The sequence below is a fragment of the Actinia tenebrosa genome, unplaced genomic scaffold (assembly GCF_029948245.1).
Source record: "Actinia tenebrosa isolate PJP-AT-01 unplaced genomic scaffold, QUT_ActTen_1.0 PGA_scaffold9__36_contigs__length_13948895, whole genome shotgun sequence".
NCBI classification, from domain to species: Eukaryota; Metazoa; Cnidaria; class Anthozoa; order Actiniaria; family Actiniidae; genus Actinia; species Actinia tenebrosa.
In genome coordinates this window covers 2785440-2812685 of record NW_028292586.1, presented here as the reverse complement: position 1 = coordinate 2812685, position 27246 = coordinate 2785440, and the positions used below count along the sequence as shown (strand labels likewise).

The 27246-nt window shown below is 43.6% G+C and overlaps 1 protein-coding gene across 2 annotated transcripts in view; it reads left to right on the top strand.

Annotated features, from left to right (window-relative positions):
• The first annotated feature begins 1270 nt into the window (after positions 1-1270).
• The window catches only part of LOC116289637 (ATP-dependent RNA helicase DHX58), a 28368-nt gene continuing 2392 nt past the window's right edge, over positions 1271-27246 (top strand). The window contains exons 1-13 of one of the 2 annotated variants that reach the window (XM_089024728.1): positions 1271-1571; positions 2847-3142; positions 3328-3393; positions 4240-4376; positions 5104-5704; positions 5921-5980; positions 6067-6123; positions 6237-6434; positions 23153-23514; positions 24160-24381; positions 24838-25004; positions 25632-26014; positions 26553-26878. In XM_089024728.1, the coding sequence (XP_088880854.1) occupies positions 2869-3142; positions 3328-3393; positions 4240-4376; positions 5104-5704; positions 5921-5980; positions 6067-6123; positions 6237-6434; positions 23153-23514; positions 24160-24381; positions 24838-25004; positions 25632-26014; positions 26553-26878 (2853 nt within the window). In that variant the 5' untranslated portion in view covers positions 1271-1571; positions 2847-2868. The other variant, XR_016118814.1, reaches the window with a different exon arrangement.

The window sequence follows — 27246 nt, the reverse complement described above, 5'->3', positions numbered from 1 at the left end:
CATGTGAAAAGGCTTTTGTGTTCCTACGTGAAAACGAGGCTAGTGTCAGTCGCTAGTTGGTGCAGAACAATAGTTTTCAAATTGGACCCATTTTTCGATTAGGTGTATGGAACAGCCATGTAACAGAGAATTTACAAGTAAAAAATTTTTAGTTTCTAAAAAATGATAAGAGCACGATCAGGAAAAAGCCTACAGACCAGGCGTTCTTGTGATGGGTTTGAGGAAGAACGGGGTTTTGGGGTTCCTGTTTTGACTTCTTGCCCGCGAGAAAAATGGGACCAAAGTTCCCCCAAAACCCCGGTTTTTCCCCAAACCCACAAGAAACCTGCCTTGCAGGCTACCTGAGAAGCGCCAATGGTAGAAGACTCAAGGACTCTTAGATACCTTCCTCCATCCCTAATCCATGAAAACTTATATTCTCTTGATGCAAACTTATGTACGTGTATAAAGTACTTATCCGTAGAATGGGTAGACTGATTTTTCAGCATTGGAATTCCAGTGGTTACAAAGTTTGCTACCAGAAAATTATTGTTGTTATTTTTGCTGTTTTGTTTTTGTTTTTGTTTTTTTTTTTTTTTTTTTTTTTCTTGTTTTTTTGTTGTTGTTGTTTTTGTTTTTTTTTGTTTTTTGTTTTTGTTTTTTTTTTTTTGTTTTTGTTTTTGTTTTTTTGTTTTTGACAAAAAGCCTCTGAAAAGAAATTCGGCAGCAGTTCAATGTCACGTTCTGATCACGCCATATGTGTGTTTCAAGGCTACTTGTCAATCATATATACAACGGAAGTAATCGTGGCTGGTATGTCTAGATACCAGTCTCTGCTCGCGAAAAAATCAGCGAACCATCTCCGCCCGCGTCTTAGTCAGACCCTTTTTGAATGCTCGTCAAAACGATTCTAAGGGGAATGCTCCCATGTTGTTGTTGTTGTGTGTTTTTTCCCCATAAAAATCATGATCACGAATTAACTTTACATGAGGACAAAACAAAAACTACTTCCAGTTTAAACCATAGAATCTCCAAAAAATAGAGCTAAGAAATATTTTTAAAAGCTAGGGGAATAAAATATGCTTTAAATTTTGAATTGCTTAACCCAACAATAACCCACACAAAAATGTGTTTTAATTAAAGCGATTTATTCGAAAGCGAAAGTTCTCTATCATAAAATAACTCGAAGCCAAACCGTGAGATCAGGGAAATTCCCTTCGGATAATTTATTCATAAATATCACAATGACGTCATGTCTTAAGTGAATTCTCGGAAAAGCTTCCAAATTTCATGGAAAAAAACTTCATGTTTACTTCAAAAAATTAACCCAAATATCGTCCTATAGAAGCTCTCTTATTCAATTTTCGTCCGACATTAGAATAATCTATAGTTTTACGCAATGATATGGGATTTCGGTGCCGTCGAAAGAGAAAGTGAAAGTACTTGGTTTCGGGGAAATTACCTAAAAATACAACGACGAGTTTGGGAAAACCCCGAAAGTCAAGTTGTGGTATAAAAACCTGATATTTTGAAAGCAGTAGTTACTGCAAAAGAAAGCAAAAGAAGAAGTCACAGCTTTCATAGGCGTCCAAGTAAGTTGGTATTAAAGTATTGACATTAATGGTAATGATACACGCTAGACTGTGCTAGCTTTGTGGATAATTTATTCGGTAGACAGAACTTATTTGACTACAAAAGTCTAGATAATCCGCTAAAGCATATGACTGACTTTAGCTCGTAAAAACAAGATTTTAGTCATCTTTACCGGTAGAGAGCAGGTAGTAGCAAAGTTTTTTTTCTAAATACACTGAAAACAAACTGTGGTAAAATTCTAGAACATTTTAGCTTGCATTGATTTGCTTCGTGCTGAAATTTTACACCATCAAAATTATTCTTCGAGACGTTTAAAAACATATTCCTACATAGTTAGACTATGAATACCGAACTGTAGTCTAATGAAAAATAAATAATAGTTACTATGATAGAGTGAAGTCACTAAACCCGTGAAATAAATATTAGAACAATACACATTAGAAGACCCTAATTCAATTGTCTTCTTTTGTGTCTATTTGACTTTTACACGTTGACTAATAATTTTTATTTCACGGGTTAAATACCCTCGCTCTAGACAAAGTTTATTTTTTAAATGATATTTTGAACTTCCAAGCTCGTCACGCAAAATTCCAGGTTATATTTTTCTTCTGGTTTTATCACAGGCAACCCAAGCTCACTACATTTATGAGAGAATGTATAGGGATTTAGAATATGCCGTATTTTATTTGGAAAAACGTGAAAAATAAATAAATCACTTTTATTTAAGTGTCTAGTCGTTCTAGCGCTTACGCACTAATTGGGGACACTTTTCGCTCACACGCACTACCACAACATTCAATATTCTATGCACGCAACGCTCAACTCACATGTTGATTTTTACGGAGGGAGGAAACCGGAGAACCCGGAGAAAACCATCGTAGCATAGGAGAGAACAACACATCAAACAAACTCAATTCACATGTGGTGATAGTCTCCCCACCAGCGATCACCAGCCGATTTCAGTGTCGTCACGAGAAAGCGTTGCGTGACGACACTGAAAGCGGCTGTGGGGGGGGGGGGGGGGGGAGACTAATGTGGCGACCTCAGGGCTCGAACCAGCGACCCCACCCGTTGGACTCACAGTCCGCGAATGCCACCCATGCATGTGAATAAGAGTTTCTCGACTTATCTGTTGTGTCATTTTGTTTATTTTGAACTCCTATATGAAGTTTCAGCGAGTTTTGAAGGGTATTTAAGAAAAAAATTCCAACGACAGTCATTGTTATATTAGAATATCCATTGAATCTAAGAATATTTTAAATTTGTATCCACAGATCTCTAAAGATCGAATTCACGATGAACTCGAAGCAAAGACAACTGTTAAAAGAGCGACATCAGCATTTCAAGGACGAAGTTAATCCTGCAGACCTCCTCCCGCACTTGACATGCCTAATACAAGAGGATGTAGAAATAATCGAGAGCACGTTGAACAACTACGGTCCTATACGAGCTCTTGGAGAACTTTTGGACAAATTGAAACGCAGGAAAAATGGATTTGAGCAATTTGTCGTTGCACTGCGAAAAAATGATCTCCATCATGTGGCTTTGCTACTTGACCCCTTGGCAAAAAGTATGAAATAAAACAAATATTATTTACCTTGAATACAATTAATAAATAAATAAATGAATAAATAAAGAAGTCGATTTTCCCCCGATTCTATTTTCACCTTTCACTTTTTATCTAAATTGGGCTCCCTGTGGTTTAGATTTTCAAAATTTTCACTTTATGGATTCGTTTTTTGTATTCCAATTCAGTCAAAGAAGAGTATGACGCTACTGAAAACGACACCAGCAAGTTCCAGGTGCTTGGTACAGCTGTTGGTAAGTGTTAGTAGTTAGTTCTATGAAGATTTTGTATTATATGGTCACTTGTCGGCGACCATGTTTTATTGCAGAAGAATAGAATCCCTTTACTCTAGGGAATTTAATTCTTTCTCATGTAAAACGGACTATAAAATGCTTGTATTGTTCCTGCCATCCAACATGGCTGCCATCATAACTCACAGATCGAATTAGAACAGACCAATTCCACTTGGACGTCATGTTTTCACATTTCAGACCACGTGTCATTCCCTTGAGTATCCTTTCTTTGTTTAACGGTTACGCATGACAAGATACATGGACTCTAGGGAATGACACGGGGCCTTAAATGGGAAACATTACTAGACTCATTTGTTGTTCCGGTTTTATCGAGAACTGAGCCGAAAAGGTGAAATCCCGTAGAAAATCCATCAAACCAAGACAGACCCAACGAATATATATTTTTTAACTTTGCCTCCAGTTCAAAATACGAAGGGGAAAAAGTAATACAAACATAGATACATGTTCTAAGGCAGGGAAACTGCAACAACTAATGCCAATTACTGCGGACCCTTATCAAAATAATAAAGTCAGTGTCTTGGCAATACATTTAGGAGCAGCACGTAAAACGACTTAATTAGAAGACAACGAGCAGAATTACAATTGAAGCAAATTGATTTCCATGAGCGAAGATCCGTCTTGCTTTTATAAGACTATTAGTTCCCCATATTAGGAATTGCGAAAATTGAAGTTTCTCCCCACCCCGGGGTCATCGAAAATTTCAATTTTGGGCTGACTTTGGGCCAAAAACGTTTGGAACTGATAGCAGTACTAATATTCCATTTGGTGTTTGAATTCTTTTTTCAGATGTGAAGATCATTGCGCGTATTTATGACACCAGCCTGGGCGATGAACGGAGAACTGAGTACGAGAAAACCGTGGTGAACGAATTTAAGACATCCCACAGTGAAAACTCCAAGAAAATAAGAAAAGTTTTCCGAGAGGTATTAAATTACGTTCATTTATAATTACAGAGCAAGTTGGAATGAAGCGCTTCTCTTGCGCATTATTTTTTTGTTTTATCGTAGTGGACCAATCAGTGTTGAAGCTCCAAGGCATAAGGGGAGAATGAAAAAGTGGAAGAACTCAGTCACTTTGTGGAACACCTGTCAATTCAATTCCTATTTATTTATTTGTTTATTTTCATTTACTGATTGGGAGTACACTGAGAAATCTGGGAACGATCTAGTCGATCGAGGAGCGCAAAACTTTTGCGCATCACTTATTACTGTTAATCCCTAGAGGATGGAGGAGGGGGCGAGCAACTCTAAATAATTGCACATTAGAGGCTGCTGCGGATTCTCGCCATTTTGGTCGACTCTGACTAAGATTTGGTCTTGGTGTCTTTTGTCTGTCGAGCACATGTCACATGGGATGTGCGCCTCAAATAGGCAGTTAACCTATAGAGGGATCTATAGTGGTAGAGACTCTATAGGAACAAGAGGAGTCAAGTGAGATGTTTGCGCGTCCGTCACCAATCAGTGTTAACGGGGAACGACTGCTAGAAACAAGACAAAGAAGGCAAAACGTTCGCGCTTGTTTGCGCGTGTTTGCAAAACAAATTGACTGAGGCTTGTCTTGAATTGAGATTCCAAACCTAACCAAGAGAATATCATCATTACTTCATATTCTCTTGACCTAACTTAAATTAACCTTTGGATTCCCTTTTAGGAGATGCCACCAGGAGTAGAGTTTGTCAAGACGAAAGAAATGGGACACGCTTTGAATCTGTTTTCAGATAAGAATCAAAAGCAGAAGGCAGATGCAAGCAACAAAGCTGGTGAAGACAAACAAGTTAACGATGAAAAAGAAAGTGAAAAGCTTGAAAACGATGCTGCTGAGGTCGAGCAAGAAATAACCGAAGATAAAAAAGAACTTGGCGAGGACGAAGAGGGCGAAAAGGATGCGAGTGAGGCAGAGGAAACGAAAAAGGAAGAGAAAAGTACTGAAGATGGTGACAAACAAACTGACACCGACGACGAAACATCGTGTGAATCAAGCTCTCCCGGAAGCTGCGAAGAAAACTCAGACACTGAAACAAACTTTGGAGGAGACTCTATTTCTGCCATCTTTCGCTTGACGAACGTCGATCACGCAAAGAAATTCTGGGACATGTTTAAAAGCAATAAACTGGAGAAAACACTGCACAAGAACTTAGTATTGAACACTTTAATTGAGAAGAACATTGTTGAAGAACAAAACAGCGACTCCTTGAAACTCAAACTGTCGTTCCTGGAGGATGATTACCAAGAGATCATCGATTTTCTTGAAAGTAGGTTTTTTTTTGTAGGAGGTGTGCCAAGCTGGGCAGCGTTTTTCGAAACTCGTTGGATCCGGATTATGAAATGTGGAATCCGGAAGCCTAGATGCGAAATCTGTGATCTTTAGATACAAAATTCAAAAATTTAGTAAAAAAAAAGTCAAAAAAAGTCTTGATTATGACTGGGAAGAAGTGTTTTTCATGTGATTTTTTTGTTTTTGTTTTAAGACGTCGAATCTGAGCAAAGTTTGGAAACAACGGGAAATAGTTTGCTATCAAGCAGAACAGGTAATGGAAGATTGTCTTGTTACGGGTTGTTAATATTCATGCGCCAAAAAAGATTTTTTGACTGACATTTTTAATTTTTTGGTTAGCTGATAATGTTCACCACTCAGAACTTGACGAAGAAGTTGTTATTAGAATCCCTCAAGGTAAGTTTCATCGCATGAATATCATTCTTTCTCCTCTTTTCTCAAAGGCATTTTCATTTGCTTTCATTTTTGAAATTTTCATTTTGTTCAATTTTTTATTTCCTTTATTCCAGTTTGCTTGGAGAGCCAAAGAGAGAACCTCTACAAGAGAGACCTCAAGCTTCGTAACTACCAAATAGAGTTAGCAGGCCCAGCCCTCGAGGGCAAGAACTGCATTATCTGTGCACCCACGAACAGTGGCAAGACATTCGTTGCTATGGAGATAACGAAACGGCATCTTCAAAAATATAAAAATAGCAAAGTGCAGCCAGGTAATGATTTTATACACGTGACACATTACGTTGAGCTTTAGCCTGTCCTGTTTAGCGGCCTGCGAGACAAAACAGATGAAGAGCAGCAGCAGTAAGGCGGACTCGCGAAGCGCCGGCATTGCCAAAAATCACAAATCGAAAAACACCAGGGGGGGGTGGGGTTTTTGGAGCAGTGACGAGGCCCTACAGGGGGTCTTGCGCGATCGGGTGGCAGCGCGAAAAGTCCCTTACTGCTGCTCTGTTGGGTACCGCAAACGGAGGATAAAATATTCCTTAGATATAGATGGACGCCATCAAAAGCATTCGTAACAAAACTGTGCGCAAGCTAAGAACTCAGGTGCTGGATCGCTTAGACGCCGACTTTGCCTTCACAACATTTATGGAGGGAGATACAGATGAGACGATGACAGAAGAAAGAGCAGAAAGAATAATTAACTTAATGCCCGAAGGTGAATACCGTTTGGAGTTAACATTTATAAAGTATTTAGACGGTGAGTGGATGATAGAAAAGGGGCGCAATCCAATACGGGCGTCTGGTAAGAAGGACCTGTTTGTCTTAAGTGAAAATACGCGCCCGGGAGCATTGGTAGGCATTGACATGATGTTTTACGAGGTCGCTTATCCAGTTACTGTGGTCATTTACGGTGCTTACGAGATTAAGAAGCCCGACGTTAAGAAGCTCAAACCAATGCGACATCCAGGTAACTGTGTTGCGAAGTTAGTAAGAGAGTTCTTTGAGGACTCCACCCGCGGTGGTAAGTTAACTTTAAAGAGAAGAGAAGCCATCAGGAAATGGGAAAAAGACACACATAAGGCCGGAGCCACCATAGACAACATCAAGAAGTTAGAGACTGCCTTAGAACGCCGCATACACGTAAAAGATATCACTGACGGGTTCATTTACCCAGGTACGCACAAATACGGAGGTAGAGGTGCCCCCATAATCATTTACCAACACAATGGACACGCTTGGCGAGAACTTAGGTTCCCCAAAAAGAAGGAAACTAAGGTCTATAAATCTTCACCATTGACAGAATTAGTTCATGAAAACTCCGTTTGGTTGATGGACGCGGAGGGAAGTCAGTTTATGACGCAGGATGGTACTCTTTACCGCCCCGAAATTGAACACCAACGCATTCAAAGTGCCTGTGAAACCTTAGGGGAAGACTTCTCAGACGAGGTCCTTAGCTCTCGTAGTTTGGACTTCTTAGCCGCAAAGAAGAGGAACGGATGGAAGTCCACGCCTAAGGAATTCGCCGACATAGCCAAAGCCTGCGTAGAACACGGTCATGGAGGTCTGTGGAACATGGAGTATGACGAAAACGAATACGTCTCCTTAGACATGAAACACTGTTACCCTGCAAGTTTTAAAGGATTGGGGGATTGTAAGGAGTATTATGACCGCTACGGACATCCAGACTCACAGTTCTTTCGTGTGTCCTTAGACGGCAGCTATGACGCTCAAGCTACGGGGTTTGTAAGATTAACCTCATGGAAGTTAGCAAAAGACTTACATCCAATAATCTATGCGTGGTACGGGAAGCACCTGCAGGAGAAAGAATGGATACCCATACCTCTATTGAAGTTCTTTGAAGAGCGCAAACTTTTAAAATACACAGCGCATGAAGCCATACTTTGTCACAGCGCCTTCACGCAATGGTTACCGGAGCATAACCCCACAGCGCGTGTGGTCATAGGTAAATTCACGCAGGGCGCAAAAGAAGGTGAAAAACATATGCAGCGACGCCTAATAACGGACGAAGGTGAGCTAAGCTTCCTCATCAAGCGTGCACATGATGAAGGAACAATGGTATCCGTGGAGAAATGGGATTACCTTGTAGATGATAAACTACACAAATGGAATGCTTTGTGTTACTACCAAGACCATCGACCGCAGTATTATCATCTGCGTGCCAGCATGTTAGCCTACGCGCATATTAACCTACTTGCGATGCTCCTACGGTTTGACAAAGAGGACATCCCGCGCGTAGCCACGGATTCTTTGTACGTAAAGCCCGAAGTGTTAGAGAAGATGAAGGAATTCTACACCGAAGATGAGTTGGCGGAAAGTGGTCAATGGCGCGTTAAAGATGAGGAGATAAAAGCATGGAGAGAACGTGTAGAATATCGCGGCGAAAATACTTGGGGCGTCGTAATGCCCACAATGAGGCCCATGCCAACCGTAAAGGACCCCATTTCCTACCAACGCTTCTCTTACCTTTACGGTACGGGAGGCAGCGGTAAGACTACGCGCGTCTTGGAACTCTTTCCTAAGATAAAAGTGCTAACGCCAACGCACCGTTTGGAAAGAGAACTCTGCAGTCAGGGCCACGACGCACAAACCTACCACAGCTTCTTTCGCTGGAATGGCCAAAAGTGGGTACCTGAAGCCATCCACGACATACCTCCAGTAATACTTTGGGATGAGATTTGCACCGTGCCTTTAGAAATCCTCAAAGAATTCGTAGACTTCCTCCGCGGGAAATGTCAAGTAATATTTGCCGGAGATCCCTGCCAGCCTTCTCCAATAGCCGGAGAGATGCCCCATGAATGGCTGAAAGAAATGGTAGACCACGCAGAGGAAATTAACACAGACTACCGCAGTAAGGATCAAGTAAGAAACCTGAAAGCGGAATTGAGGGGCCTTAGTGACGCCGAGCAATGCAAGACGCTGCGCAAACGCGTACGAGCGAAGTCTTACGAGGACTTTCTATACGCGTGGCATCCAAAGGATTTGGTGCTGAGCAGCAAACGCGCAGCACAGTCTCGCATACAAAAGGATTTGTTAAATATACACCGAGAGCGCTTCCCTACGCATTTGGTGCCCGTTTGCTATAAACCCCACGACACCCGCATGCAAAGAAAAGATGTCTGGGTACCAGGCACGAATGTTCAACTGCAGAACGCTGTAACGCACGATAAAGCCTGGGTGCCCATGGAAAAGGTGGAAAGAATTACCTCCCATCCAGACTGCCGCTTGGGTTACTGCATGACAGTCCACAGCGCGCAAGGGCTTACCATAAAAGAAACCTTATGGATCATAGACCAGCGGCTGTGTTGGAGCAACCTTATCTACACCGCCGTAAGTCGTGTGGAGTATGCCAAACAGTTGAAAAGAGCCTGGGGTCCGCAATTGCGCTACGATAAGACGCCAGAAGACATAGCTAAGGAGAACATTGCTAAGAAACTCCTTCGCTACAAGCGGCACGACGAAGAAAAAAATATGACGTTCGACCTATGCGTGGACGACGTCTATAAGAAAGGCGCCCGCTGCGCAAAGTGTAACATACCGCTACTATGGAGGTTTGACCCGAATGACGATCAGCAGTTCTCCGTGGATCGCATAAATAACAAACGCGGGCATTGCAGAGGCAATGTAAGACTGACATGCCTAGAGTGTAATCGGGCGCGCGGTGCTGCGCTACTCTGAGTCTTTAGGAACTATGAGCAGCTCTTCCATGACAAATCCACGACTTGGGCCATTTAGGTAATACAACACAGGTTGCCCTTCCTTGGTGACGGACTTTGAAATCTCATACGTTTCCAAAGACCAGTTGGGATCCGTGGCTCTCTTACTGCCACCTTCGAGTTCCCCCGGCTGATAGAGGTATCTAACCACTATGTCGCGGGGGAGCTTTTTTTCCTTCAGTCCGACCGCCCTCGAACTTCTGACGTAGGACTTGTGTTCCACGTGTTTTTTCTTCATAGCATCCTTGGGTTTCATTCCCGTAGCCCTGGCCGCCTCGTTGTTCAAAGCCACAATGACCTGGGGGAGCCGCTGAGTCCATTCCCTGTTGCGTTTGGAGGGATCTTCCAGCTCTTTCCAATACTGGTACCCAAAGAGACGCTCAGCCAGGGTCTTATTAAATCTTTCAACAATGCTCTGACCCCTGTGGTACTCTGCTTCAGCTCTCCTAATTTTGGTGTCGTGGTCTTTCAGGGTTTTGGTAACCACGCCCATGAACTCTGTCCCCGCATCCACTTGCAGCAGCTTAGGCCATTTCAAAACGCGCTTATAAATCCTACCTAGGGCTTCTGCGACTTCCCCAGAATCCTTGCTGGTTATGGGTTCGGCGTCCTTATATCTGCTTGCGATATCAACTACGGTCAAAGCGTATCTATAGGTCTTTCTTCTTACCTTATCGTGCGGTAAGAAAAGCAAATCTGCCTGATGAACTTCATTGGGGGCATTTACGGTAAAGCTGGGCCTGGGAATGTACTTAGGCACAGGAAGATAAACCTGCCAGATGGTTTGTTTTTTTAACCAGTTCTTAGCCGTTTCTTCTGATACCCTGGCCGCGGTCGCGAGTTTCTTGATGGCCGACGCTCCTTTCCAATAGCCTTCAGGCCCATAGTAAATCCTTTTGAGTTTGTCCTCCAGGCGGCCCATTATATGAATTCCAGGACGAGATTGATCTTTCGCCCGTTAAAATCCACCGTCTTTCCGTCCACTTTGATGGTGATGTTTATGCTTTCTACCAAATTAGACAAGTCATAGCTTAAAGAAATGGGAGTGTATTCTACTGGGTCAAATGGATTACCTTTGGGTAGAAACTTGGACATAAGAGAAGACTTTTCCCCATTGTTGTAACTATGGACCAAGTCGCAATAGACTTCGTAAGAGGATGCGACTTTCCATTTTACGTCAAGTTGACCATTGATCGTGGTACTAGTAAGGCCCAGGAGTTCTACCAATGGACTGCCCTTTAAATTAGCGCTTCCACTATTTTTCTTGAATTTCATTTCATGGGGTAATCCTGTGGTAAGAGCATATCCATGCTTTGCTAGCTCCTTAGCCAGTGTTATGGGGGTGTAATGGGAATCTGGTAACTTTGGCTTTTGGGAAGTCACGACGACAAAGCCGCCAATCAAATTATACCAAGAATTGTACAAAGAGCAACTAACCAGCCGGACCCTTTCCGCGCGGATGGGAGGATTCAAATAAGTAGTAAAGTTATTCTTGTCGCTTTCCAAAAAGACGATCATTATATTAGATACGCCAAAGCCACGCCTCCCGCCAGCCCTGCCAGTCCTACGAAGACCAACTCATTGTCTTTTTGTTTCTTAGAAGGCTGATAGTAATTCTTAAACTGAGGCCTTTTCAACCCCGTTAATGCCGCGGGGTGCGCCTGCGCATAAAGCTTAAAGGCGTAGTCTGTGTTTTCAAAATTCTTATCCGCCTGCATTTTGTCTTGGTAGTTCTTGTCCAACCAATCCCTGTAAGCTTGTCTTTTTTCATTCCAAGCTGCCACGTCCCTTTGATATTTCTCCAGCGCCAAATCGTGCCTCTTCCTCTCAGCGGCTAATTCTCCGCTTTTGTCGCCTCTAACTAATCTATCTAAATATTGACCGCCATAATTAGCTCCCGTAAATGCTAAAGCTGCGACGACTCCACCTATGACCACGCTAGCCATTATATATTACGCCGTAGGGAGGTACTTTTCCTTTCGTAGGTAATCCTTTAGCATGATAGCCCCGCCTACGGCAGCGGTCATTTTAGCAAAATTAGCGAAGCTCTTGCTTGGGTCTTCAGTAAAGTCTTCTTTGAGCACTTTCTTACCTACCCAACCAATACCCGCAACGATGGAAGTAATGATAGCTGCTTCTTCAACAGTTTTCAACAACGCGGTCGACATTATATTACAAAGCGAGAAGGTTATTCCATTTCAGGGATCTTACTCTTAGCCGGTTCCTGCACGGGTGCGCGATATGTTGCGGCCTCCCACTTTACTTTTGGCTTCGTAGCCCGCCATTGTAAGTAGAGGCTGCCTGCTGCTATAGCAATTCCTATCGCGCCAATGACGTACCCAGGATTCCAAAAGGATTCGCTTTCGTCCTCTACCTTTTCCTCCTTTTTTGCCTTGTTCTTTTTATTCATCTCTGCGAGCTTCTTTCCGGCGGCAACTCTGCCTGGAGATTTAGCCTTGGTAATCTTGGTATCTTCTACGGGTGGTTGTTCTTCGGTGCCACTCATCTTATATCTAAGGACTTGAAGGACTTGACAATGACTTGATGACGACTTGACAATGACTTAAGGACGACTTGACAATGACTTGACTAAGTACTTGACAATGACTTGACTAAGTACTTGACAATGACTTGACTAAGTACTTGACAATGACTTGACTAAGTACTTGACAATGACTTGACTAAGTACTTGAGGCGACTTGATCAGGTACCTCAGTAAGTGCTGCCTGGAAGACCTTTTCGACTTCTCTGTCCTTCTTGAAGTCCTTCCAAGACACCAGTACCTCCTTCAAGTCGACGTGCTGAGCTACGTGCAAAGCCACAGAGGCGACTGCCATTAACTTACCGCACTTCAAGGACAACCAGCCGCAGGTTATTTTAAGTTCTTGAGCGATAACATAGTCCTCGCTTATGTCCTTCTGTAGTTGCTCCACGTCGTCTATGGGCAGCGCAAGTCCAAGCAATTTAGTCGCAAGTCGGATGGCGGAGTCTGCTACGGCGTCCGTGGTCTTACTTGCAAGGGCAGCCTCGTACCTCTTATGGAACTTTTTGACTTCCTCTTCTGACAGCTTATTAACCTGCTCATGGGTAAGTTCCTTACCTATCATTTCTTTACACTTCCCAGAAGACACCAGGATGTTAAGTTGTTCCTTAAGGTTACTTTCATCTAACTGTGTGGGGACTTCATCTAAGAGCTGCTCAATGTCCATATACATTAGGAATCATAGATTCCAACCGTGTAGGGAAACCTCAAAGAGAAGATCATCTTGGAATGTTGGTGCGTTTTTAAATGCCGCATGTATTCGTGTAACTGTTCCTTGGATATCTCACCGCCGTAGTCGCTTAAGATGGTTTCCAGGTCTGACTTACTGGGCGTGTAGAAGACGACCAGGGAGCCTATGTTTTCCCTGAAGGGCTTAGAGACGCTGGTAAGCTGCTGCGAGAGCAACCAAACGCTGATATTGTCGTGTCTGCCGCTAAAGGCGAGCTTTACTAATTCGGAGGTGCGTCTTTTTACGTCATCCCCACAGGCAATGTCATCCAGTATGAGGAGTGTCTGTGTATCTTTAGGGAATTGCTTATGCCAGAACTTCAAATGGCTGGATAACTCATTAGGGTCCAAAATATCTACGAAGAAGTCGTCATCTTTCACTCCTATGCCCGTCCAGGTGCGGTTATTCACGTAGGTGGGGCAAAGCAGCACTATGTAGTCAAAGCGGTATCTAAAGGGTCCTAATAGCTGCTCTACCACGAACTGGGTCTTTCCGCAGCCGGTGGGTCCTACTATCAGAGCATTGCAGGGAATATGGTTCGGATCCATTATATATACGATGGACCCAGTGGAAGCAGTAAGAAGGATTGCCACCGACGCAAAAGATAAAAGAGACACCATAGAAATGCAAAGGGAGGAGATAGACCGGTTAAAAGAGCGCGTGCAGGAATTGTATGATGAAATGTGCGGTCTGAAGCGCGCGGAAAGGTTTGGTGCGCTTTTGACGATGGCCGGTTGGGCGAAAGATTCCGTTAAGGACTTCATTAAGTATCCCTTATAAGGGTTAATAAATTCTTATTATATAATGAAGTGTAGGGATTGCGACAGGGAGTTCAGTAGCAAACAGGCTTTGCAGTATCACCAAAAAAAGAAGGTATGTTTTAAAGAGGTGGATAACGTCACCACCTGTGGCACTTGCAGCCGGCAGTTTAGCAGTAAACAGGCGCTGCGATATCACGTGGAAGGAAGGGTGTGTTTGAAGTCTAAGGAAAGACGCTGTGCTGATTGCAATCGGCTCTTTAGCACGCCCCAAATGTTGCAATACCACCAAGAAAATAGGGTGTGTTTAAAGGATGTATGTGCGCGCTGCGATGAAGATCTCACGGACGCATGGCATCAACATAGATGTCGTGGTAATTATGATTTGGACGTCGTATGCGAGGAGCATGGTGATATCGCAGCGAGATGTTGCCCAGCGGAAACCATAAGGAAGTTAACTCTTCGTAAGAAAGAAATAGACCAACGCTTTACGGAGTTCGACCGCGCCGAAGGTACGCGCTGGGAGAACGCAGAGTATTGGAGTGCGCCCTGTGACGCGTGTGGCGGCTTAAGGAAAGGAGATGATCATATCTGGCAGTGCTTGTGCCCGCAGCATTGTCCCCGCGGTTTTAAGGAGTACTTGGATCGCTTTGATGATTGGCATGCTCAAAACATGGAGGTAAGGAAAGCCCGTAAGTAAAGTAGGGTTTGCGCAAAGAGTCTCAAAATGCACTCTTATATTTATTAATATTCTTTGATTGTTTATTAAGAATAAAAGAATATTAATAAATATAAGGACCCCTTTTGGAGAAGGTATGCAGAACTCAATAAGAAAAGAAGAAACATTAATAAAAATAAGGACCCCTTTTAAAGGTATATGCTAGCCTACGCAGCCGCCTTCTTAGGAGGCATTCTAATTACCCTTCCAATATATGGACTGTATTACTTGCGAACTACCTGCCGACTGCATTACCCCTCGTAAGCCGCGTAAAAAATACACCTGCCTTCATTGCGACAGGGTATTCTCCGAAGGATCCTTTGTGGGGCATTGGTGCTCCGCGGATCCTAAAGCGCAGCGGGCGCTTAACTACAAAGAGGAGATGGAGTGACTCTTCTTTCAATGTCAAACTTCCATCGGCCATTTACCTTACCATAGCTGCGTAAGTGGGTGAATTCCTCGCCCTGAATTACGTACCGCACGCAATCCGGCGCCCAAAGGGAATATTCCTTACCTTCTAAGTCTTTGAGGACTAACCGTAAACGGTCGATGTCTTCGAAGACGACGTAATTTTTTATTTCGTATGCTTTACCGTGGACAAGATCACGCCAGTGAGTCAAGCTGAGCTTCATTATACCTATGGAATATCTTTAGGTGCGTTTTCAAAGTGGCGTAGGACTTAAACCGCTTTACACAGCCCTTACAGGGAATACGAATGCCATCCGCGTAATCCAGCAGGGCACGGCAGATAATGTCGTAATCGTTGCTAACCATCGTTAGGTAACCATTTACGTCAAGCTGTGAGATTTTCTTAGATTGCTTCGCGGATAAGACGCCGTTTCCTTTTGGGGTTTTCAACTCAATACACAACCCGCGGTATTTCTTATGCGCATTTAGGATTAAAAGGTCGGGTTGACCGGCTTGGTAGCCTTTTCGCCAGCAGGTTATTCGCTTGCTGTCTGAATCTTGAAGTTCGCCAAGACCCGGCGCTATGATGAAATCGGGGTAAAACCTACGTGTGTAGTCGACGACCTTCGCGTGTAGGTCGGCTTCATTTTCGATCTTGAATACTAACTTGTTTGGGCCGCCAAACCGCCTTTCTATTGCATATTTACCCGTTTTCCTTAGTGCGGGTAGGACTTCCTCAAAGACCCAATCGCGAAACTCCACAGCTTTGGGTAGTTTGGAGCTAAATATCAGTTCGTACAAACCAGGTTCGGATATAAACACGGCATTTGGTTGCGTAGTAAAGGAGCGGTGATTCGCAGCCCCTTGTAGATCAACCCATTTTTTCTGGTATTTCTCAGATACGTGTGCTCTAATTGCATCTCTAGGGCGCTCATAACCCAACGCCAAGGCCACCTCCTTTGCTTTGAAGTACAAAGTTTCGCCTTGCATTATGCATTGCAGTTTGGTGTCATTGTTTTCAAATACGCGAAGCATCGTATATCTAAGAAATATTTTAACACTAATACGCAACACTTTTAAGTTGGTTCATTTCTACGCTCAGTTGCGCGTCAGACACGACGAAGACGTAGCAGTTTATTTTATCACCGTCGCCCGCGGAGGCATTCTTGGTGCGCTTGATCTCCAAAGTGATGCCGTCCTGCGTATTTACTAGACGTAAACCCTGACCATGTAGGTCTTCGTCGTTAATGGTGCGCATGTCAATCCATAACGCATACTTATCCTTAAAGAATTCCTCGGGGCTAATTTGGTCGCCAAACTTGCGCATGGCCTCTCTGTACACGTCTGCGGGCTTTATTCCCTGGGAGTAAACCTTGTTTGGAACGCCGTTTATGTTGACCCCTACGTTAGTAATGTTAGGGTTGTGAAAGGCCTCGGAGTCGCGCTTACCAGCCTCATAGGGTTTGGCAAACACCAGCATCAACCCCGTGAGACTTCTTCGGGGGAGGTTAATACTTTGGTTAATAACCTCATCCGTCTTATCCAGGAAGCTGAACGTCTTATACATCACTACGTGGTCGTAAAGGAATGCCTTTCCGGAGCTGTATTCCATGCCAGCGCTACGGGCCAGCTCTTCGCTGTACACGGTCTCATACTGCAGCTCTAAGTTGGTGATAGAATAAGGATCAACAGCCCCGCTAATTGCGCTGTCCATTCCTCCTATGACGTTCGTAGTGTCCGCCAAGGTTACTTCAAACTGTAGCTCGGATAACTGTCTTGGGTAATACACACCGTGATTCGTAATTACTTCGAAATCCAAAGGGATAACGTACTTGCTACCATAGGCGGTCTTTACCCTTGTTGCGTCTGCTACTGCGGTTGCTCCACTGGAGTCCGTAGGCGCGGGGTTAGTATCGCTGCGAAGCTTACGAAGAATAACGCTTCCAATTCCCTGCTCTATCTTTTGTGCACGGTCAAAGGTTGTTAGCCACAGATCCTTATACGTGGTGTACAAATCGTACCTATTCAAATCCAAGAGGGATTCCCCTGCGAACTTGATTCTCATCTTAGAAACGAGGTTCCTACCCACGTTATTGACGGTATAGCGCTTGTCCTTGGTGCCTGGTTGTATTGCTAGGTCAAACCTTAAAGCCAAGGTGCCAGGAACTAAGACTAGGTTATCCGTTAGGCGGGGCACGCCTACGTACAGGGTTTCCCCTGGCTTAGCGCTGCTGGGGGTAAAGGTGACCCGGTGAAAGGTGCGTTCTGCTTTCAGTCCGCCAACCTGCTTAGGTAATACGTTGGGATTTAACTTTGAGCTTATCATATATAATGGAAGTAGAAGGAACAGACCCCGACTTCGATCCCACCACTGAGGAAGGTCAGGCTGACATTAACGACGGTGATGAAGAACCGCTGCTTCCCACCCAACAAGTCGACGATTCCCTAAGGGATAGGATTGCAAAGGCCCTAAGACATCCCAAAGCACGCAAGTACGCGTTTCCGCGTGAGCACATAGAGCTTCAAAACATGGGCGAGCCGGAAGCAGCCGCGCGGGAAACCGTAGAGTGGGCAGCGCGGGAGCTAGAGCTGCGCTACGACAACTTTGATGCTGACGACGTAAAGCTCACGGAAAAGGGAAACAAAGTCCTCATAAGCGTCCAAGACTTAAGATTTCCCGACAAAGACCGCTGGACAAAACCGCAAAACCTCTTTGATGAGGAGGGCAACGTTAGGGGTGACGTCTTGAGATTAAGAGGCTTTCAGCGTGCTACTAGAAGCCTGTTAGAAAGGCTGCACAACTTAACCGAAAGGACCAACGCGGAAAAACGTGCCGCGGATCTGCAAAGGGAGTTAAGAGAAAAAGATGTAGAATATGCAAAGCAAGGTCAGCTACTTGCCGATGCTGAAAAGAAGTCCGCCCATCAAGATGAAAGAATAAAAGAAATAGGAAATCAGGTGGATCAGGCCCTGCGCGAATTAGACAAAGCACGGGAGGACTTAGGAGAAGCCCAAAGCTCAGGCGCCTCCGTTGAGGCGCTGCGGGAAACGTTGGAAGAAAGGGAGGAGGAATACATGAAGCAAAACCAGCGGCTTGCTGAGGCACATAGAAGGGAGGTTGAATTCAAAGAGCAAGACATAAGGGATCTGGTAGACCAAAGGAATGAAATTCGACGTGAAAGAAATCGAATACAAAAGGATCTTGACCTCACCCTGCAGGAGTTGGACACGAAAAAGGAAAACCTGCGGGCTGAAATGGCTGACTCCTTGGTAGAAAGGCGAATGTTAATGTCTGAAATCAATGCTAAAACAGATCAAATTCAACAGAGAGATCAAGCCATCAAAGACTTAGAGTATGAAATAGAACGACAGCGGGGGGTAATCGAAGATCAAGAACGCCCCGAGGAAGAAAAGGAGGCAGCTCAAAAGGAAATAGAAACCCTTCAGGAAAGACTAGCGGAATTACATGTAGAAAAGGAAAAGCTGGAGAAAGAATTAGGGCTTACCACCAAGGAAAAGATAAAAAGAGCCCTCTTGAAGTATGGCGTGCCGCTGGCATTTGCGATCGCTATTTCAAGCGTAGTAGGAGTTATCCTTAGCACACTTAAGGCTACAGGCGCGGGCGTAAAGAAATTAGGCAATGGACTAACGGACTTGGGAAAAAAGATGGCAGCCGGTCTTCCTGGGCTGCTGGGTTCGGTTGTTTCCTTGGCACTTAGGGCCGGCGGAGAACTGCTAAAGTTTGTGGGGAATAACATTTGGATCTTGGTCGTAGCTATTGGGGTGGTACTCCTGAAGAAGATGAAGGGCTAATCTTATCCTTGTATGTTATGTCGGGCTTATCGTCGTCAGCCGCCCGAGGTGTTCTCGACTGGGGATAAGTAAAGATAGTATTCGCGCCGCCTTGATAATGCGGTATTAAGGGTATGGCAGTCATAGTGCTAATGGGCTTATGATTCCAAATAGCATCAGTCGGGGGATTTTTTGACGGGGCGGCATTTATCTGAACGCGGCCCAGCTTACCGGCATTGACGCCCGACGTCATCTTATCACTGGGGCGAATCTGTAACTTCACATATTGACAATTAGCTATCATGTGAAAAGTTACCGGCGTTAAGTCTTCTGCGCTTGCTGAATAGGGCTCAAATGAGAAATGAACTGGGTTCCTATTGTTGTCTTTTTTTCTATAGGGTAGTAATGGTCGGTTACTCTCATCAACGATCCTAAACCCAACATTACAATGCCACCCCGTTGAAATACTAATAGTACACATGATTAATCCCAGACCTCCAACCTTTACCCACAATTCGGTGTCAAACCATTCATCATTTACGTAGTCCTTCTCCTCCAGGTAATGAAGGAACCAATCTTCCTTTACATGTGGGTTATTCATATATTTAAAGGCTAAGCACCGTAAGAGTGCTAATGCTCTTATGATTATAAACGTAGTCTCTTTGATCCTCTATGCTATTTACCGTAACCTTTCCCGTATCGTCTACTCTTATCTGCAGCTTTACCTTCCCGTGACAATCGGCAACCATGTGTAAAGTCCAAACGGAATGATTTTCGGCGCTGCTGGTGTTTGGCTCTACGGAGAAATGCGCAGGCTCCCTGTTGTTTGTCTTATTTCTCATAGGCTGCAGTATGCCATTGTCATCCAGGAACCTAAAGCCCACGTTGGCGTGACTGCTTGTGCCAATGCAAATAGTACAAAGGATTAACTTCTTTCCTGAGTAGTTCAAATTCACGGACATGCCCTCAACGTCCACCCAAGATGCCTGGGTATATTTTTTCTCGCCTGTGTAAGTCGTATAAACGCAATCTACTCCAGCTACGTAGGGGTTGTTCATCGCCATATATAATAGCTCAGACCAATGCTTGCAGCTGCTAAGCCGGCCTTTAGTAGGTTATGGTCATATTCCTCGGTAACCTTCTTTACTGGTTTCTTTGGCGGCTTTTCTACGTACGCCTTTTTTAATGGTTTTTCTGCGTGTTCCTTTTTTGGTTTCTCTACGAAGTGAGTAATGCCCTTGGTCATGTCAGAGTTCACGTCATTCACCCCAAACTTCATATCCTTAGTAGCTCGCTGCAGCTTGTTGTTATAACCCACAACGGAATTGGTGTTAATAACCAAATTACTTGGCATTAACCAACAACCAGGTGACAAAGCGTAATCCAGCCGCACTTTAGATTGCTGCACCGCTAATTGATATCTCTGCACCGATTTGGATATATCATTTTCTATTATTGCGGACTCAAATAAAGTTAGGAATTCCTGTTGCGTTTCCTGTGAAGCACCTTGGGATCCAACAATGGGGCTGCGGGTATTTACCTGCGCTCCTAAGATGCAGTACACAAATGCCTCTATGCTGCGGTTAATTCGAGCTAGGTTTCTTAGACCTTTTCCTTTCATTAACACGAACGGATCCCAAGTGCCGGGGTAGTTCGTTTGAATTCTAGTAATTAATGAATTATTGCCCTTATCACCACCCATATCACCGAACTCTAACTCATCACTTGGATATTCCTGATGCCCGTAGTCGGCCGGCTTCTCACCATTGGCGCCCCAAACATAAACTATACCCAGCCCATGCGTCTTACCCTCCTTATAACGAAAATCTTTTTGCTGTGGTTTGAACTCATTTATTAACCTTTCCAGGGCTGCGGAGTCGTAGCGGTTATTCATTGGATCAAATGCTCCATCTCCCGGTAGGGGTACGTTAAGCTCCTTCAACAACCTCCTTACCGTAAAGGCAACGTGAAACCGCATAAATGAAATGTGAAATGCGGCAACACCACAACCTTTAGTGGCAGCCCAAATAGCAAAGTTTAACTGCTGCGGCCAATACCGCATGTTGGGTCCTGCTAACCATTCCCTGGCCTCTTTACCCGACGTATGCTTCAACATCGTATTCTTATAGATATCCCTTACTACTACGTCAAATGATTGCTTACCCACTAAAATCTCTAAATGCGTTACCAATTTTTCAAAGTTGTTTACACCACCTTCAGCATCGTAAAATGGGTAATCTTCCGTGGTTAACAATAAGTTTCTAGGAAAATTGGGTGCTTTATGCTCGGGTTTTGGTGGTTTATGAACGGGGTGTACAATTGTCAATTGCTGCACCTGATCACCTACTTGCTCCAAGTCTGCATTGCTGTACATTCTGGAGCCGTTAAAGTAAATCCCATCGGATCTTCTTTCGAACTTACTAGGGTCTGCATGCGGAAACATCTTCCTGAAGGCCCTCCAGTTGGCATAATCCCTGTTGTCATGATGTGGCTGCTCCTGTATGTTATTCCCAAAAGCGTCGTACATTAGTATATATAATGGATGTCATACCTTCAGCACCTCCACTTTATCCTGATCTACCCAAGGAGGAACCTAACGAATTAAACGCCGAGAACTTCCGTTTGAATAAGGCAAATCTAATCCTGGCTTACTTAGAGGGGCAGACAAAACACTATGAGGAGGTCAGGAAAAAGTATGCTAGAGCCCGAAGCATATTACATAAAATCGCGATAACTTCCGGCTCCATGTCCGTAGCGTTAACAGGCACTGGCGTTGCTACCTCACTCACCGGACCTGGAATAGTCGTTGGCGTTCCTTTGGCCAGCGTTGGAGCCGTCTGTGGCATCGTTTCCGCTGTTACGACAGGTATTATAAAGCAATTGTCCGGTAAGATATCCAAGCACGACACTCATATAGCCCTAGCAAGAGCAAAGGCTAACACCATCGCCGACTTGGTGTCTCAGGCTCTGCAGGACCGCCGCATAGACGACACGGAGTTCTCTTTGATCCTCGCGGAGGAAAAGAAATACGGGGAGCTAAAGTCGGGTAATAAAAAAACCATCGTGAAAGATCTTTCCGAGGAATCTCGCAAAAAGATCTACCAGGAGGCAAAGGAGGAGCTCCAAAGAAAACTCGCTCAGTAGACATCTGCTTTGAAAAGAACGTAGGGGGATTTCGACTGCACATTTCATCTTCTCGGAATCCATTCTAACAGCGGGTGCTGGGGGTCCATTTGCTGGAATATTTCGTAAATTACGTCAGGGTAATAAGGAATATCCTTATCCAGACGACAAAACATCCACTCGGCTCTGCCCATATCAGAAACCCCGGGAATAGACTTACCGGTAATTTCAGACAAAAGATAGGGAATAGCTTTGTAATATTTTCCTAGCTTTAATTTTTTCAATGTCTTTCGTAGACTTTGAGGGGTTGACTCTTCTAAGTGGTCTATGATTTTCTGCCTTACTTCATCGTCTAAATATACCGGATGTAAACCTTGGATATGATTCATCCAGTCTCGGAAGTATTTTATTCTTTTGTATGGGGTCTTCGTACGACCTCCATTGGCGTAATATTGCTCTTTGGTAGCATTTGGTACGGCATTACGAATATTCTTACCACACTCGTAACACTGTGCTGACGTGTCATCTTCTATTTGCATTTTTTTACCACAACACCAGAAACCCTTGGGTTTTGGAATGTTAACTTTGAATCTTAGGCAAATCACACAGAAGTCATTGGTGCATTCATGCATCGTATATCCGACAAATATCTTAACCTCCGTTTGCGGTACCCAACAGAGCAGCAGTAAGGGACTTTTCGCGCTGCCACCCGATCGCGCAAGACCCCCTGTAGGGCCTCGTCACTGCTCCAAAAACCCCACCCCCCCCTGGTGTTTTTCGATTTGTGATTTTTGGCAATGCCGGCGCTTCGCGAGTCCGCCTTACTGCTGCTAGAGCAGCGGTCTTCGTCTCGTAATTTCTTTTCCCAATAACAGCAGACCGCCATACGTAATTGAGCAAGCTTTGAGAAAGATTATGATTGGCTGAGAGAAAAAAAGTTTGTGGGTGTATTTGTTATTGAAGAATTAATTATAGAATTAATTTTTCAAAACTTCTTGTTCCCAGAGCCAAACATCTCTCTCTCTCTCTCTACCACGCATGCTCAATCCGCTAGTTGCATGTCATTCATAACCAATTAAATGTGCAGTATTATTTCTGATTGATTAACCAATCAAAGTCAAAGATATAATACGTTGAATACTAAACATTAATTGTCGATTTGTTTTTCTCGTTGCGAAGATTTGAGAGGTGAAATCAGGGGACCGAAAGTGGTTTTCATCGTTAGCACTCAAAATCTCGTCCTGCAACAGAGAACACGCTTCGAGGAGTACCTGACGGACTACAGCATCTGTGATATCTCCGGAAGCAACTCCACGGAAATTCCCTTGGATTTCCTGCTGAAAACTCATGATGTTGTCATCCTAACGGCACAGATCCTGCTGAACGCCTTGGTGAAGAACAACCTCGAAATATCTCACATTACGTTGCTCATCTTTGACGAATGTCACCACACCAACAAGGACCATGCGTATAATAAAATCATGCAGAACTACATGGCAATAAAGTACTTGGTGGCAACGGAAGATCGTAAGCTACCACAGGTTGGTCCAAATAGGACTCAGTACAAGTTCATGTTCTGATGGAATACAATACATATATTGTGTAGTAGTGTATTGTTTTATATTGTATGCATTGTCTTGTTTTTTATTGTCTCGTTCTATTGTTTCTACAACATGAATGTACTACCCCATTTGACTTCGTGAACTAACACGTCGATCCCGTTCGTTCTATTGTTTCTAAAATATGAATGAACTACCGGCGTGACTAGTGCTTTCCTAATGACTTTTTGTCGGAATTGGTTGACTTTCTTAACGTTCTTTAAGCGATGATGCATCTACTTATCATTTATACCGATAAAAAACAAAAAAAATTACGATAAAGAGAAAAGATGGTGGTCTAAAATGGAATAATTACAAGTACTCTGTTCTATTACAGCCTGAAATGGCTCGTGCATGGTATCAAACCTGCAACCACCGCAAAGCGGAGATGCGGCGCATTAGAAGCGCACACCCCTGATTGTCAAGGGAATATCACGAGGAGTGAAACATAAGCTTTATCCTGGAAGGGTCTACGATCAACCATTATCGAAATAAATGAAAAATAGTCAGAAAACGATTTTGTCCAATTTAAAGTCATATCTTTAGTATCTTTAATTCGTATCTTATATTCCATCTTTGCTTTCTCAGATATTAGGCCTGACTGCCTCTCTCGGAGTAGGAAAATCAACCGAGTCAGGCAAGGCAAAAAACCACATTCTAAAGATTTGCGCCAACATGGACGCTGCCTGTGTGAGTACTGTAAACGAGAACACCGAAGAACTGGAAAAGAATGTGACTGGAGGGGTTCCAAAGAGAAGGATGGAACAAGTGGACCAAGTTGCTAATACATTTGAGAAAGTCATTACTCAGGTACTTAAAATACTTGTCCTGTTTTTAAGGAACAAACAATCTTGGAACCAATTCTACTCACATGAGATGCCGAGTCAAGGAATCAAACCCGAGACCCCAGAGATATAATAATAATAATTTAATATTTATGATGCGCATATTTCACGTGGATATGTTCATATGCGCAGAAATTTACTAAGTCATTAAGTTTAAAAAATTTCAAAAATCGAAAATTACAATGATAAAATTACATCAGATAAATATTGTGGTGCTAGCCCACGTAGACTAAAATGAATACCATATCTAATAGGTAGCCAGTGTAAATCGAATAGAACTGGTGTGAATGTGGCAAAAAGGAGGAAGATACGCTGTAAAAGGCGAATGTACTACCGCTACTTCGCCCTAGATTCTCTTGTAATTACCTTTTACATGGACTGCACGCTTGTCGAAGCTCGAACGTTATATTTTCATTATTAGATAATGGGGAAAATTGAAAAGGCCGCAGAGAGATACTACGACTCCTCTAACGGAGTGCCTGCAGACCGAGTGGGTCAGCAGTATCGTCAGTGGGTTGAAGGTCTCTACAAAGATGCAATTGGTAGAGGGAACCGTGACCTTGTCACGTATGCTCAACAGCTGAGAAGGTAACAACACTAATCAAGAATTGTCACGCGATTTTGTTGCGCGATAAGAAAACAGTGTGTGGAGGGTGCTAAGCGTTTGTCCTTACACAACTGGTGTCATCATTACTGCTTTTACGATGCACGCCAAAAACTTGTCACGCAATCTTGTTGTAACGTTACGAGAATTAACTATTAACAATTAATCAACGATTGTTGCAGCAATTTCAAGACATTGCCTACAGTAAAATTTCTCCTGCAACTTATCTCGCAACGATTTAATACGACAGTTAATAGACCCCTTGCAGCACTTTGGAATGCAGCTCAATTTGAAGGAGATTACAATAGGTTTCCAATTCTCAGAAGATCGAAATTCTTTTGTTTTGTCCTCCAAATTGAGCTCCTTTGACGTCACATATAGGGGTCTATAATATAGTTTCATCGTGCGAAAATCATTATCGCCCCAGACCACTACAGTCAAATGTGTGGCACAAGCCGCATGAAGCAATGCCTGGTGTAACATACCCTATCTGCGCAACTAAAAAACAATAGCTGTTTTTTTAATCGCACATGGCATATTGCGAGATAAGTCGCAAGGAACATCGTCTAGTATCATCGTCTACAGAATCTAACATCTTGTTCTTCTTTAAGGTATCACGTTTCGCTCATTATCAACGACACAGTTCGTATAAAGGACGCCATGAAGTACCTGGACGAGTTTTTTGACAGTATGGATGAAACCAAATTTCAAGAAACAGACCGCAAATTACGAGAGTTGTTTCAGAAGGCCAAAAAGGCGATCGAGTCGCGCCTGGACAAAGAGCCCATCAACCCTAAACTACAGAAACTTAAGGATCTCATTCTGAAATTCCACGAAGAAGATAAAGAGAAAGGAAGGAAGGGAGAGACGAAAGGAATTCTGTTCACCCGCACAAGAGACTCTACTGTCGGGATACTGGGGTGGATTAGTGATACTAAAGAACTCAAAGAAATTCTGAAACCAAAACCTTTAGTTGGTGCTGGAGATGGAGAAGGTAGGGTTTGTCGAGTAACGACTGAAAAAGGAAAAATGGGAAAGGAAATGGGAAGAAAATCGGAAAGAAATTTGAATGAGAATTGGGAAGGGAATGGAAATGGGATCTGCTACGACAAAGTTTTTTCGCTGGATACCATCAATAACCCTCTTTACCTTGGACGTAATTTACCAATTAATATTCCCATTTCAGACCAGGTGTGATTAAAATCCTTGAGAATCTTGAGATAAGATGCTTTGTTATTTCCATGTTGATGATGATAATTCGCAATACGAAACCGTTAAACAAAGAAATGATACTCTAGGAAATGACACGACTTGGTCTTAAATGTAAAAAACATTACGCCCAAGGACCTCAAGCTTAAGAGGTATAACATACCGCAAGTTATTTACTCGATATATCATGAGTATACTTTACATAGGACCCTGATTCGAAGGCACAGTCGATTGAAGATGCTTTCAAAAGGCTTAGATTTTTAAAACCCATTCACATCTAAGTTTCAAAATTTAATATTGAGATTAATACATTATGATTTTAGTGGGCATGACACAAGGAGAGCAGGAAGCAATTATCGAAGAGTTCAAAAAAGGAGAAGTCAACATCCTCATTGCAACGACGGTGGCCGAGGAGGGCCTAGACATTGGTGACTGTAACTTCGTGATTCGTTACAACATGGCGGGAAACGAGATTTCCAGCGTACAGTCACGTGGTCGTATCAGGGCAGACGAGGGGAATTATGTGTACTTGGGTGATAAAAGATCAAGAGGTGTTCATCGCGAACAACTCAACCAGTACCGAGAAATCTTGATGGCGTCCGCGGTGTCTGATGTACAGCAGATGTCCCGTGACGAGTACAAAAAAAAGGTATAATGGCCAATGAAAAGCTAGCTATTCCGAGGTTGAGGGAAAGCTGGGTCGAGTTGACATTACGGTGCATTGTGGGACTGCTATGGGAGACTTATTTCCAAGATGGCGTCCATTTTGTTTCCCAAAACAGTCCGCACACGACGCACAGCTGCACTGTCAATCTGACCCAGGTTTTTTCACGACCTTCGGAATGGCTAATGAACCCTGGCATGTGACGTCAAAGCAGCTCAATCTGGAGGACAAAACAAATTAAAAGAATTCCAATCTCCTGAGAATTGGAATCTATTGTTTTCCCCCAGATTGAGCTGCATTCCAAAGTGCTGCAAGGGGTCTATATGTGTTGTTTAGTATATCGTATCAGATTG